Below are 14,502 nucleotides of genomic sequence, written 5' to 3'. Positions count from 1 at the left end.
GATGATTCGAAGATGGTTTATTCATAGTAAGTAAAGTTTACAACAGGGGCAAATTGTGCATGCCGGTCAAAAAAACATACAACATTGCAACATGAGGGGGATCCTGATATACTACGGCCTACAGAATCAACATATCAACACTTTTTCTACATTTATCACTGCTACCACCTTAACATGGAAATGATCCTTGGCAATAGTGGATCACATTTGCATGTCCATTGCGAGAGAAGATGCAGTAGCTACCTTCTCCTGAAGGTTGAACTTCCTCGCTATATACGGCCGAACGTCTTCAACAGTAACCAGGCTTTCTAGAAACGGGAGCAAATTCAGCAGCTCCTTATCATTAGGATCATCGAACCAGCTTTCTATAGGAATGCCATTGTCTAACTGGAACCCAAAGGCCTGCAAGTAGGAAAACACTTTTAGATTCAAATCCTTCCAAGTCCAAAAATAGTGAACTGCAATCTAATTCAACATATCAAGACAAGATATACTGATATACAACTGAGCATGAACCAAAGGATTTATAATGGATAAATTTCAGAACTACAAGGCCAGTACAAAAAGATTCTATCTATTTGTTTACGTTAGTTCTCCGAATATGACAATTTCATACCAATTTATAGCATGGTGAACAGATACAATCCGAACCTTCTAAGGACAATGTATGGAGTGAATATTTACCAACAAACATGCATGTCAGTGGTGAAAACAAGTTGCCACCACTGGGCTGGATAAGATAAAGATGCTTACAGAAATCAAGATTAAATGGATAAAGTCTCTGCAAAAGGAGAAAGATATGGTAGTGTATACCTGTGGAGAATTATCAACAATCATTACACGAGTTAGGTCACGTCCAAGCACTGTCAGATCCTTTAGGTAGTTGCCCTCCACATAGACACAAGACTCACGATAAACACGATGACGGAACAGCTTTCTTTTAGGATCAAGAACATTGAGAAGTTGTTCTGCATAAATGCTTTGACTAGCAGTAAAAATAATTGTCTCAAACAAGCTGGCAACCCTCTCCAAGAACTCTTTGAGATAGGGGCGGCATCGAACATATATTGTGTGCTCTCTAAAGTTGAAATGAACTGGAAATGTGAAATCAGCATCCTCACAGTGTTCAAGAGTTGAATGCACAAGTGTTTCTGCATTGCAGCATAGATAAACACAAAATTAACATCAAAGTGGGCAAGGAATGACAATTCCAAACTTATAACCAACTGGTTATAACAGAGAACAGGCAAGCGAAACACAACAACAACAACAAAATTAACATCAAAGTGGGCAAGGAATGACGATTCCAAACTTATAACCAACTGGTTATAACAGAGAACAGGCAAGCGAAACAACAACAACAGCAAAGCCTTTATCCTAAGCAAGTTGGGGTAGGCAAGTGAAACAGAACTAAATAAAAAGCTTGGGCCAAAAGCACAGTTTAGTCAGGTTTCTGGGAGGCAACTACTAAGTGCAGGATTAAAGCCACACAGCAGGCACATGTCAATTAAAATCTAATAACCACGATCTACAACTATGTTGAATCTGAATTCTGAATGATCATGATAGTGATATAATCATGATACAAATCCATCAGTGTGCACTGTGCAAACAATAAACTTAACAGCCTTCTATTCTACCAGATTCAGACCTATCGGTAGATAAATATGTTGCAATTCATTTTGTCATCACACACACCAACCCCTAGCTGCAGGGAAGATTGTTGCAGCTACAATAGTATCAGTCCAGATGATGCTAATTTCATTCCTTCACTAATTAGTACTCTTTAAGTAAATGGATTCTCGATTTTAAAATTTGCACTCTAGAGGCAGCTACAATAGTATCAGTCCAGATGATGCTAATTTCATTCCTTCACTAATCAGTACTCTTTAAGTAAATGGATTCTCGATTTTAAAATTTGCACTCTAGAGGCAGCAGAGCATTTTGGAGTTCCGAACAATAACAAAATACGAATGAACAGCTTTCTTTGCGGTTGTTCATAGAAATGGCTAAAAAAATATAAATACAGTATTGAAGACTGTTATGTGCTTAGATAGCCAGTAGGTCTTACCATCCAAATCAAGTACAAGACTAATCATAGGGCAACTCCGGGTTTGCTTTGGAAGGAGAACAGGTCGAAACTTGGGAACCACCATAGATAGATCAGGTAGATCTTTGATAAAAGCATATGGATCAAATTCATCATACTCCTCAGTTTCCTCAGCTTCAACATCACCTTCTGTTGAGGTCGAATCTTGACTATGTTCATCAATGCACTCCAACTTAGATTGCTGCATAGCAAGATATATTGCTGACACTTCTGAAGAAAGGTTTCCCAGTTCACTGAACTCATCCACTTCAAGCAATGCGTTCTGCCCAGTTGCTTGCAAATTGAGTGTGCAAGAGTGCTCACTTGTCCCATCACGAGTGTTACATGCAAGGTTAATGCATCCGCTATAATTACTGGACCCGGATTTTAGGGTAGCTTCCTTACTACCATCACAATGTGTCGTCTGTTCTTCTAATGAGCCAGCTGAACCTAAAGGAGCACCTTTATGATCTAAGCCTGCATGATGAACAATCAAGTAATGAAGCAACACAGACTGTTAAAGAAAATGAATATCACAGACACAACTGATATCACATGCGAACACCATGCATCATGCATAAATTGTCAACATTTCTACAACATCATCATCAACAACAACAAAGCCTTTTTCCCAAGCAAGTCGGGGTAGGCTAGAGATGAAACCCACAAGATCCAACCATACATCATGCATAAATTGTCAACACTTCTACAACATCATTAACAACAACAAAGCCTTTGTCCCAACCAAGTTGGGGTAGGTTAGAGATGAAACTCACAAGATCCAATTAAAAAGATGATGAGAAAATAATAATGATAATAAAGGTACTACTAATAGTAAAAAATAAAGTAATAACGGTACAAGGAGATTGAAGTATAAGTTATGGTTCTGGCACCGTAGATTGCTAACTTCCACACGCTTCTATCTGTGGATAGTTCTTTGAGGATATTCCATTCCTTCAAATCTCTCTTTACAGACTCCTCCCATGTTAGGTTTGATCGACCCCTATCTCTCTTCACATTATCAATGCGCCTCAGTATCCCGCTATACACAGGTAACTCTGGAGTCTCCGTTGGATATGTCCAAACTATCTCAACTAAAGCTGGCCAACTGGATTGTGCCTAATGGGCTAACACGAGGCCCGCTACTGTAGGCGCAGTCGGAGGGCTAGGTGGTCTGGGCTGGCACGCCTAGCCAAGCCTGGACCTATGCTACGGCACAGCACGGCCTGGCCCGGCTAAGCACACACACCCCTGCCGCCACACCGCCGCGCCCTACTATGCCCGACACAACACGGCATGCCGCAACCGTGCCCAGGCTAGCCCGACCCGATCGCGCATGTGCCGCGCCTCTGGCACACGGGCCGACACGACACGACCCGACCCGTTTAGTTAGGCAGGACTAACGGGTCATGTCAGCCCGACCCGTCTGGCCCAATTGGCCAGGTCCGATCTCAACCGATGTTGAACAAGCTTTTCTTCAATTGGCGCTACCCCTACCTTATCACGCATATCATCATTTCGGACCTAGTCCTTTCTTGTATGGCTACAAATCCATCGCAACATATACATCTCTGCTACACTTAACTGTTGGACATATCACCTTTTAGTTGGCCAACATTCAGTACCATACAACATCACAAACATCACAGGTCAAATCGCTGTCCTGTAGAACTTACCTTTTAGCTTTTGTAGCCAACCTGTACAAATTGTCAACACTTCTACCAAAAGATTATTTAGATATACCTTTGCTTCAAAAACACAAAGAACCCGGTGACAATAAAAAGTCATGTGAAACATGCACAAATCAAGAAGCAACATTGAATGCATAAGCATAATATATGTAATTCAAAATTGCACAAATTGCAACACTTCATGGAAATAAATTAAATTTGATATTCTCAATTATTTTAAGGTGATCCTTTGTGGACAGAGAAACTTCTAGGAAGATTGAGATATCCAATTGTTCAGATGGCATATAAGATTGCATTTGCAACTGAAACAAATTATAAATTTCCTACCACAAAAGCTGGATGTCAAAACACTCCCTTGAAAAGAAATCATTCACAGATTGTTCCACAAGGATGTATCGAGAAGTTAATAACTCAGGAGTCAGGAGAAACAGTAAACAAAAATCAATGTGAGGCCAGCATCAGTAAAACACTACAAGATCACCCCTAAAGTTTGCAAAACACTTCAGAAACAGAGTACAGATATATTTTTTATATTTCCTTCATAATCTAATTAAACCAAACAACTCCAACAACTTGAACCTTCTAAAAGGCTGATAAACAACCAGAACAGGATTCAGCTGTTTTGAGGTGGCATCTTAAAATTATCATTATGGTCTATAAAGGAAGTGCCATCTAATGCAAAATTACCACTATTTTATCTGTTCGTGGCTCACCCTAAAATTTACCAATGAAGAGAAGAAGCCCTCACAACTCTCACAAAACTGTGTACTTTATAGAAAGAACTACCAATTGATATTTGATTGAAAGCATTTTGTTGAAGATACAGGCAAAGCGAAGTCATAGTGCTGAATACTGATATCGACAAGTAAATATTGCTAGCCATTAACTAGCCAAATAACAATATACTAACAGGCATCAACATTTTAACCGGAAAAGTTAGCAAAGACTTAAAGAAGTCGCTGCCTAAAAAGACCTTTGATTTAACAAAGGAAAACTATTAATATACTAAGTTGGTACAGGAATTAACTTGTTAAACGAAAAAAGTTAGCAAAGAATTTAAGAAGACACTGCCTAAAAATACCTTCAATTTTAACAGAGAAAAACTACTCTAATACTACGATGGTCAACTTGCACCAGAAAGAAGACAAGGAGCTAAGAATTTGACAGTTCTATAATTCTATCACTTCTATACCTTTCGAAAAGTTATTCAGACCACCTTCCTTGTGATGATGGTACGTAGGGGAGAATATGGTATTGCTTGGACAATCATCTGCAATGCCATCAGAGTGCTGGCCCAGGCAATAAATACAAATGCTGAGTCTGAATGTTAATAAAGAATATAAGAGAGAAGTTTGTACTCTGTTAATTGTCGGTAAAAAGAGTTCCTAACACCAGAACCATGTATATGCTAATATTACATTATTACTAAAGCAAGGGTATACATCTGTGCACCACAGGTAATCTAAAACATTTGGCCCAAAAAGACCAACTCATTAATATAGCAAACCATGTGCATAACGACAATCAGATTATCAGCAATTCTCTTCTCTTATTTGCTTGGAAGAAATTAACAATGTGGATATTGAATAAGTAGCTAAAAAGATCAGTAATTTCAGTTCAGCTTCAACCAATAACTCTACCTGCTGATCAGGAGGGATACTAGGGGCCACCTGAGGAGTTTCATTTTCAGTATCAGCTGTGTCATATGCAACTGACAGCTTCCTTCCTCCTTTAGAAAGCTTCTTGGAAGAGAAGCCAACTGCATGGTAACAAAAGAAATATAGCAATCAAATCCAGCCAATGTCTCATCCTAATAGTAAATAAACTTACTGATAAAATATCAAAAGTAACAGTTGAATGTAAAAGCAAATATTTGCAACTAGAGAGGCGATAGAATCACCTCTAACAATTTAATCATATATGTAAACCAACCTTTTCTCAAGGCACTATGTCAAAATAATTATAATGGGTAACAAGTGTCGTAGTACACTGTACAATGACTTTCTTCAGTTTAGAGACAAGATAAATCATCAGGTTAACAATAACATTCTACAAATCAAATACAATGAGAATAAAACAAAGCAATCACAGAGTTTCTACAAACTGCCTTGTATAGTATTATAATAAGTTTGTTCCTAGCTCATTTGTATAAAGCAAGTAATCAATATCTTTTTTTCTGCCTAATGAATGGTACAGAAAAGAAAAATCAGATCACAGATTTACATATAAACAATTCCACATGAAAGGTGCAACTATACCAGGCTTCTGCTTCTTGGAAGAAGACGTAATGAGATCAGTTACTTTCTTTTCAGCAGCTGCAAACTGAGTAGCTCTTCTGGATGGCCTGCTTGTTTTAGGATTGGCATGATCCCCAGCTGCATATCTTGCATCACCCTTTTTTCTTGTTTGCATTGTTAACTAAGAGGTATACCTCAAAAGCAACTGACTCATACAACAGAAAGATACAAAACACTGTAGAGCAAGTTTCCTTAAGTACTTCCAACTGAAATCAATAATAAGAGAATAAAAAACAAGTTAATGGTGGAATTGCGTCATACTAGCAATGCAAGAATTTTAATTTCATATTTAGTAGAGTCCTAATATCAGATAATCCAGAAAGAACCAAAAGTAACGGTCGACAGCAAGCATAAATAAACCACATAAGAAGACGCATTGCATTAATTGATAGTCGCAATATTTTAAATGGAGGCAACATGCCCTTAAACTTGGCATATGAACCATCATTAAGCTATGCAAATATATGCTTTGTGTCAACAAATAACAGCATAGGAAACGAAATAATAAGTGCATCTTGTCATGGGCTTATGCATATTGGGAAGGATTCGATCTTAAGTTGTAGTCATGGTGGGTGTAGGACCTGGCCCTGGACCTCATTGGCGCAGCTTGGGAGTCGTAACTGGCTACCACACCGGAGAGGCAGGGTTGCAGGAACAAGATAGAGGAGAGATGAGTTTATCTCTTGGCTCGCTTTATTCAGAAGCCAAGTCCCATTAATATAGAGCAAGGGTGGCACAAACAAACTACTAGCAGACCAATCTGTCTCTTTCACAAACCAAATCTTATCTAAGTATATATTTTCTAAGCAACCTAATTAAGTTAACCTCAAAGCAAGCATCTAACTAACTAATCTTCTCAGCACGCCGTCTATAGGTGCAGCCCACCATCCCACACCACAAATCTAATTAAGCTTCACCATACCAAAATGCTTGCACACAACTTAGGGCCTGTTTGGATGTCGTAGTTTCCAAAAACTATGGTATTGAGAAAGTGCAGTTTTAGAAAGCAGAGCCACGCAATACCATGGTTTAGAAACAAGAGCTCCGGTGTGGATTTTCAAAAAATCCAAAAATAATATAGTTTTAGCAATACTATGGTTTTCAAAACTACAAGATTTGTCGCATCCAAACACCTCCATGTTTTCCAAAACCAAAGTATTTTGTAAAACCATAGTATTTTTTCAAAAGTCCAAAGACTTTGTATCCAAACAGGGCCTTACATATTTTCCTCTTCCCTTCTGTTCAGTACTGTGTTTGAAATAGACATATTCAGTTAACACCAGAAAAACTGTGGACTTAATTATATACTTGTAGCACATTTTCCGTGACAGATTATAACTTGGGAATGTTCATCAAACTAAGTAATCATGAACTGGAAATTTAACATTTTTTCCAAACATGGTCACCTAGACATCATTCTTCAAATAATTTCAAGCACCCTACACACCAAATAGAAATCCATATAGGGTTGAACAAGCCTAACAAACGCTCATTAGAAGCAGCCTGTGGTTCATGCACAACTCTCGCGCCCTCAGTCTACACCATCCACTAAACACCAACACATAGCGTAAAAATTAGCCTTTTGCCAGGAGCAATAGAACTCGAGATGCACACAGACAACGTATGGTGACAGTAGTGGTAGACGGACCACAATGGTCAAAAACCAGGAACCAAATAAACCTCCACTATTTAGCACACGCCACCATTTTCACCTCAACGTGCTCGATTCCCCAAAATCGGCTGCACAGATGCACGCACCTCCAAAGTTCACCATTTGAGCCCCAACCGCACCCACAAGACAGCTGAAATCGCGCATGAGGGCGAGCGGAAGGACGAGGAGGACCCCTAAACCAGTAGCATTGCTCGACACCAAGCGAAAAATGGAGCGAAATGAACCGAATCGAGGAGAGCCTCTTACCCGGAGCGGAGGAGGAGAACCCCGTGAGCTCGAGCCCTCCGGCGAGTGGCGATGGTGGGGGGGGGGGGGCGGAAAACCTAACCCTAGCGGCGACGGAGCCGGAGACGAGCACCAAGGGCGGCGGCGAAGGGCAGCGGCGAGCGGGACGGGATGGCGGAGGGCGGACGGGCTCCAGCGACAGCGGGGAGAAGGCGAGCTCGGGAGTCAGGATCCACTGCCGTAGGGACTGGAGCGGCCGTGGGGATGAAACCCTAATCGCCTCCCGAGGCGGATGGGGTGCAGCCCGTGGCACTGGGGTTTTGCGGGGCACTGATCGGAGGGAGGGTTGTTGAAGCGGATGCTACCCGTTTACCATCACGGCTGTCAACCACCCGAGCCGTCCCATCGAGCTTGATAAAAACTTTTGAGCCGAGCTCGATCTAAATTAAAGATCTGCTCGGGTTTACAACTAAATTTGAGTTTGATTTATTAGGTATCGAGTCGAATTTGAATGAGCCTAAAACAAATTTAATTCGAGTAGTTTATAACCTTAAGTTTTTTAATAGTTCTATTTATGAGCCATATGTGTTGGTAGTTATATGATTTTGAGATTAGACGATTAGACTTTGGGTTAGATAGTGAGATTAAAAAAATAAATTTAGCTAAAGCGAATGGATATTGGCTTTACTTTGATAGACAACAGTTAAAGTTAGTCGAACTTTTGATGTGCTACTGGAGCTCGAGCTCGACAGGCTCGTGAACTTATGGCTAGACTTGAGCTTGGTTTGTTAGGGTCTCGAATCAAACTCGATTCGAATCTACATCGAGTTGAGTTCGAGTAGCTCGCGAGCCTTGAGCTTTTTTGACAACCTTATTTATCATATAATACCCGTTGGCTCTGCTAGTGGGCCCTCTTCTCTATGGTGCTGCGACACGCACCACGCCAAAACAGCATATTAGTGACACCATCATTAATGATAATTACCATACCCATCACTTTTATTATGTCACTAATAATAAAATATTAGTGGCGGATTAGGATCCATCACTAATGGCAATCACCAATGATATATCATAATTAAGATCCGTCACTAAAATACATCTCTTATGGCTTGATCAGGCATATTGCCTGTTACTGTGACCATCATTAGTGACATGTGTATGTATCGCTCGTCACTAATTATCAATCCTCAGTGACGGGTAGCTTTTCAACCTGTTTCTGAGACTCGGTCATTAGTGACAGGTGTTTACAACGCGTCATTGGTGACTAAGTTATTAGTGACAGATGTATTTACCATCCGTCACTAATTATCTAGAACTAGTGACAGGTAGCTACAAACTGTCACTGGTCACTGAGTTATTAGCGACGTGTTATAATTCATTAGTGACGGCTATCTTTCTAACCCGTCTCTAATGACTGAGTTCCAGAGATGGATTAGAAAGCTATCCGTCACTGGGACTTAGTCATTAGTGACCTGTCACTAATATTCTTATCCCTGAAGGGATTTACCTATTTTCTGGCTATATCTTAGAGATGGTCAAATGGGTCATTCGGGCTGACCCGGCACGGGTCCGGCTCGACACGGCCCGAACAGCCCATCTACAATAACAGGTTGTGCCGTGCTGGCCCGCGTGCCTCCCCTCGGCCCACGGCACGGCCCGTCGGTCACTGTGACGTGCCGGGCCGGGCCGGCTCGGGCACAATTCCGGTCCGGCGGCACGGTTGGCCAGCGCGGGCACGGTCGGCCCGGTGGGCACGGTGCCACGGGTGGCCCGTTGACACAGTCAGCCCGAAAACATAAAAAAATAGCCACAAAATTAAAAAATATATATAGAAAATAGATAAAAAATATATATATAAAAATAGATAAAAAAATAGTTACAAAATTAAAAATATATATAAAAAATAGAAAATAACCGGGCATATGCGTGCCGGGCCGGCCTGGGCTAGGCCGTGCCCGTGTCGACCCAACTCGGCCGGGCCGTGCCATGCCGGCCTGCCGTGCCGCGTGCTCAGTCCAGACACGGCCCGTGGCCTCATGCCGTGCCGGCCCGACCCATCTCGACTCGGGCTATGCCGTGCCTACAGTGCCGTGCCTCGGGCCGGCCTAGTAGGCACGGCCCATTTGGGCATCTTTATTGTATCTTGAAGCAATGTCAGGAGTTGGCAGTCGTATTCTCCTATGAATAAGACACATCACATTCATGTTATACCCACATTGTAGGGACCAAGTCATGAGATATGTAACCCCAAATTACATAATTAAAAGTCATTGAAATGTACAACGGCGCAAGTCCACATCAAGATAATTACAAATTACATAAATTGAAAGTGCAACCATAAATTACATAAGTCAGAGCCCTGCCTCCCTACAATAGAACTCGTCTTTCGAAAATACAACTTTGGTCATTAAGAACGAGGCGATCTATACCGTATCATTCCGTCGTTCTTACAACTCTCCTTGTGCCATCGTAACAATTGTGACTCCTTTTTGTTCTGGAACAAAGGCTTCAAACGGGGAATTACAAGGAAATACCACATCACATTTCTATGAGGCCCTTTCCTCTTGCTGCATTCCTCCACGTCGCTACCGTCATTTCTACGCTTGTATCTATGTGTTTCACAAATAGGACATTGATCTAGGTCTGCATACTCTCCACAAAACAGAATACAATACTCCTTACATGCATGTATTCTTTCTACCTCCAATCCCAAAGGCCAAACTATTTTCTTCGTGTCGTAGACGGTCTTGGGCACCTCGTTTCCCTATGGTAGCATGTCCTTTAGCAAATGCAACAATACTTTAAAGCTCCTATCAGACCAATGATGGGTTGGCTTCAATTGCAGAAGTGTAAGTACCGCAAACAACAACGTGTATTTCTCCTTACCGCTAGGATAAAATAGTGTTTTTGAGTCTCACACCAGTTCCTAGAATTTGATAAACTCACCATCACTATACTCGTCATGCCCCTCAGCATCACGCACCATTTGGTTCATATTCTCCATGAAATCCACGTAGTCATCATTGAATCCTAATATGTCTGCGCCCATGAGATAATCATCCATATCATCAGCTGACGGGAGTCCTTGATCCGTATTGTCGTCCGGGAGGACCTGATCCATTTCCCCTTCGTTAAGACCTTCCTCGACGTGTTTGTTCCAAACATGATATCTCTCTTTGAATCCACGCCTTAACAAGTGATCCTACACATTATCAAGTTTTGGAAACATCTTCTCATTCTTGCAATCACAGCATGGACACCAAATTGCCGTTTTACCCTAACTTTCCATATTCGCCACTACGACAATCAAGAAAGACTTCACCCCACTTACAAGTACGGCAATCAAGGTATACCTAACTTTAGTCCACCATCTACAAATTAAAAAAATATTAATTCTAAATAGAAATGACAAAGAAGGTAGAATAAGTATAAAAATATAACTCAATTTAACTAAATTAAGTGTGCACGTGTATTTTAGTGATATTCAAGACAACAATTAATATCCGACATGTTATCTATGATGAAGGATCCTAGATAATTTCTAATATGCAAAGATAGGTCCTAATCCCATTCGAGGATATGTGGTCCGAGTAGGTTTTTATGTTCTTGTACGGTTCTGGAGAAAATTTTGGTAGCATCTCCCCACTGTTCTCCAAATACACATCTCGACAACGAGCCGAGAGAGTGTGTATTTGGAGAACAACGTGGAGACACCACCAAAATTCTCTTTAGAACCATATAAAAGCACATAAACCTACTACTTAGGTCACATATCCTCGAATTATCCAAAGTACGCGAACTTCAGAAACATCTTCTTATAAATATGACGAGTTGCCAAGTCATATTTATAATCAAACACTCCCGAATGGGAGACGTAGGTTACGTATGTACACTAAGGGGGCAATCCACATATATCAAGATCTGAGAGAAGGAGCAAAATTATTGATTCCAACTCAAACCTTAGAATCCACCATGTGTATATGAGCACGAGGGGGAGAGGGAGGAGGCAAACCTTCAAAGACCAAGGACAAACACCAACTTCAAATCACCGAGATTTGATTGGGCCTCAACATAATCGCCAAAAAAAGCACCCATTTGCCGAGCACTAGCGTCGGGCAGACATTGTCTGGTCGTGCTGCTTGGGGAATAAAATAACAGTAAACATCACTCATTAGTGAAGGATTATAAGAACAACCGTGACTAATGAGTGAGCCATTAGTGATTGGTCTCATAATAATACGTCACTAATAAGTGGCCTCAAGAGGGAGCCGCCAAGGCTACATTCAGTGATAGGTTATAAGTACACTCATCACTAATGACTTAACATTAGTGATGAGTTATAAAGATATCTGTCACTAATTATTTAATATTAGTGATGGGTGAAAGCTAAGACCCATAGCCAATGATTTATACAAGAAAATATCAACTTTTAGAATAGAGACATGCATGCAAACAGAGAGTACTTCAATAGATCCCATTCAACAGAACTGAACTGAACTTCGATGGACAACATCCTAAAGCAATGTCAGGATTTGGCAGCCATCTTCATATTCAAGAACACCGATATACATCCAGAAACTTGAATTTAACTCAAGTCAGTCATACAATATAATTATGCATATGTTACGTACTTATCCAAATATCCATACATCATTACACTTAAGCATTTACCAGAGCACGTAACCTCTGATATTTAACATAGTTGAAATCTACAATACTGTATCCTAGTACTTCATTGATATACATGAGTGCATGAATTAGTGCACTCTCTTTCGTTTGACATGGACGACCTGATGCTTTACCATAGACAATAAATAATGTCTTATTAGCTGATTCATTTTCACTTAAATGAAACCTTATATCATCTTGGAAGTTGCCTTCACCAGTGAAGTCCACTCCCGGACCATAAAAGCTTAACCCAAGATGCTCCATGGCTTGATCTAAGATATCATAAAAGCTAATTGCCGCAAAGGTGTCACCAAAAATATCCTACAAGCAAAGAAAACAATATGAAAATAATACACGCTAACAGTCATGTATATCAAAATAATTGGATTACATATTACTATACCATATCATATTCATCGAACTAAGCAAGCCTCTCACCGATCGAAGTCAAATCCTCTTCGCCATCCTCAAACTCTTTTATTCGAAAATAGTTGTAGTCAGGCAAAAAGAACCCATGTTTCTCAAGCACCCTTCAACGGTGGTTCTTTGGAATGCAACGTAATCGGTGATGCATTGCCACATACCCTAATAGCGTTATCCTCACTACTTTCTCCCCTTGAACGTATATCAAAAGAGATAGATAGTTTCACAAAATTCCTTCCATCTAGAGTAGATTGCACCAAAGGTACAGTACCACATATCGCAGGGATTACCTCTTTGAGTCATAGGATCAGTTTCAACACCTACATGATAGGATGATATGAATTGAGCCTAATGTGCTATAAACTCAATTAAATTCTTATGTCCTAATGAGTGTTACTATGAGCCTAACAATAGAGAAGGAAAAAAAAAGGTTACTATGATCGATCTCGATTGTGGCTGATGGGAGAACGCCGCTGGGGGAACGCCTGGAGGGTAGTGTACGCCTGGAGTGTGAGCCGATGAAGGAGTTGTTAGGATCCATCCAAGTCCACCACGGCGACGGCAATAACCCCCGTCACTACCTTGATCCATTGCCCTAACCCTAGCTAGTAGAGAGGGGCGGCGGCGTACGTCAGACTGTGGTGGAGGGGGGAGGACTGGCGGCAGTGTCGGCGGCGAGGTGCGAATGATGGCGACAACGGGAGGAGGAGGCGAGCGAACGTGAGCGGAGATGAGAGTGGTCGAGAGAGAGAAATGAGCGAATAAGAGTGGTTGAGTAGATAGAGTGGTCGGCGAAGAAATTAGTGATGGATGATAATGACACCCGTCACTAATGAGCATTAGTGACGGTAACAACTATGATATGTCACTAATTACTTTAGTATTAGTGACAAGTCTTATAACAACCCGTCACTAATGAGTAGGCTATATTTAGTGACGTGTGCCCCATATACTCGCCACTAATAACTGAATTATTAGTGACGGATATTAATGTAACCCGTCACTAATATATTTAGTGACAGGTCGTTCGCTTGCCGTCACTAATGAACCCTCATTAGCGACGGGTCTTGACCGGGTCCCGGCTTGGACCACACATTAGTGACGGATCGGCATTGGATCTATCACTAATAGTGCACTAGTGACGGGTACCGATGAGCTATCACTTGACGTATCTCCTTTGATGATTTCTTACGTAGAGACATCACTTAGGATTCGGATTACATGTTTTGAATACAAATGAATTTATACAACTGTGTAATATTTCAAGGTCAAATTTTGTTTCGTTGTAAGATTTGAAGTGACAAACAACAAGGAAAATAGGGAAAAGAAGTTGGGTGAATATTGCTAATGTTATTTCATCGTTGTTTATTTCGTTTTTTTGTCAGTTTCATGTTTTACAAATGGAACTGAGTTGGTCCCAAAATTTGATGCTAT

General features: G+C 40.9%; 1 protein-coding gene across 2 annotated transcripts; it reads right to left on the bottom strand.

The window, feature by feature from the left end:
• Positions 1-2: 2 nt before the first annotated feature.
• On the bottom strand, positions 3-8,330 carry LOC133887684 (uncharacterized). Of its 2 annotated transcripts, XM_062327652.1 has the most exons (8): positions 7,996-8,330; positions 7,836-7,922; positions 6,039-6,283; positions 5,421-5,539; positions 4,973-5,069; positions 2,072-2,566; positions 814-1,151; positions 3-402 (listed from the first exon to the last, which is right to left on the bottom strand). In XM_062327652.1, exons 3-8 carry the CDS (start codon positions 6,190-6,192, stop codon positions 202-204), a joined length of 1,404 nt encoding a protein of 467 aa, XP_062183636.1. In that variant the 5' UTR covers positions 6,193-6,283; positions 7,836-7,922; positions 7,996-8,330; the 3' UTR covers positions 3-201. The 2 variants fall into 2 exon arrangements, with proteins under 2 accessions (XP_062183636.1, XP_062183635.1); XM_062327651.1 differs by lacking the exon at positions 7,836-7,922.
• Between the last annotated feature and the right edge of the window lie 6,172 nt (positions 8,331-14,502).

Source organism: Phragmites australis, chromosome 13, assembly GCF_958298935.1.
Source record: "Phragmites australis chromosome 13, lpPhrAust1.1, whole genome shotgun sequence".
Taxonomy (NCBI): Eukaryota; Viridiplantae; Streptophyta; class Magnoliopsida; order Poales; family Poaceae; genus Phragmites; species Phragmites australis.
Note: the sequence above shows the minus strand (reverse complement) of the source record. Positions and strands in the feature narration are given on the sequence as shown.

Bases quoted from the DNA above. Each gene is read 5' to 3' on its own strand.
- LOC133887684 (XM_062327652.1), bottom strand. From the start codon at position 6,192: ATGCAAACAAGAAAAAAGGGTGATGCAAGATATGCAGCTGGGGATCAT. The intron at 5,540-6,038 runs GTATAGTTGCAC...GTTACCATGCAG, and splicing joins TTCCAAGAAGCAGAAGCCTG to TTGGCTTCTCTTCCAAGAAG. The intron at 2,567-4,972 runs GTATAGAAGTGA...TTCATCATGCAG, and splicing joins TCTGAATAACTTTTCGAAAG to GCTTAGATCATAAAGGTGCT.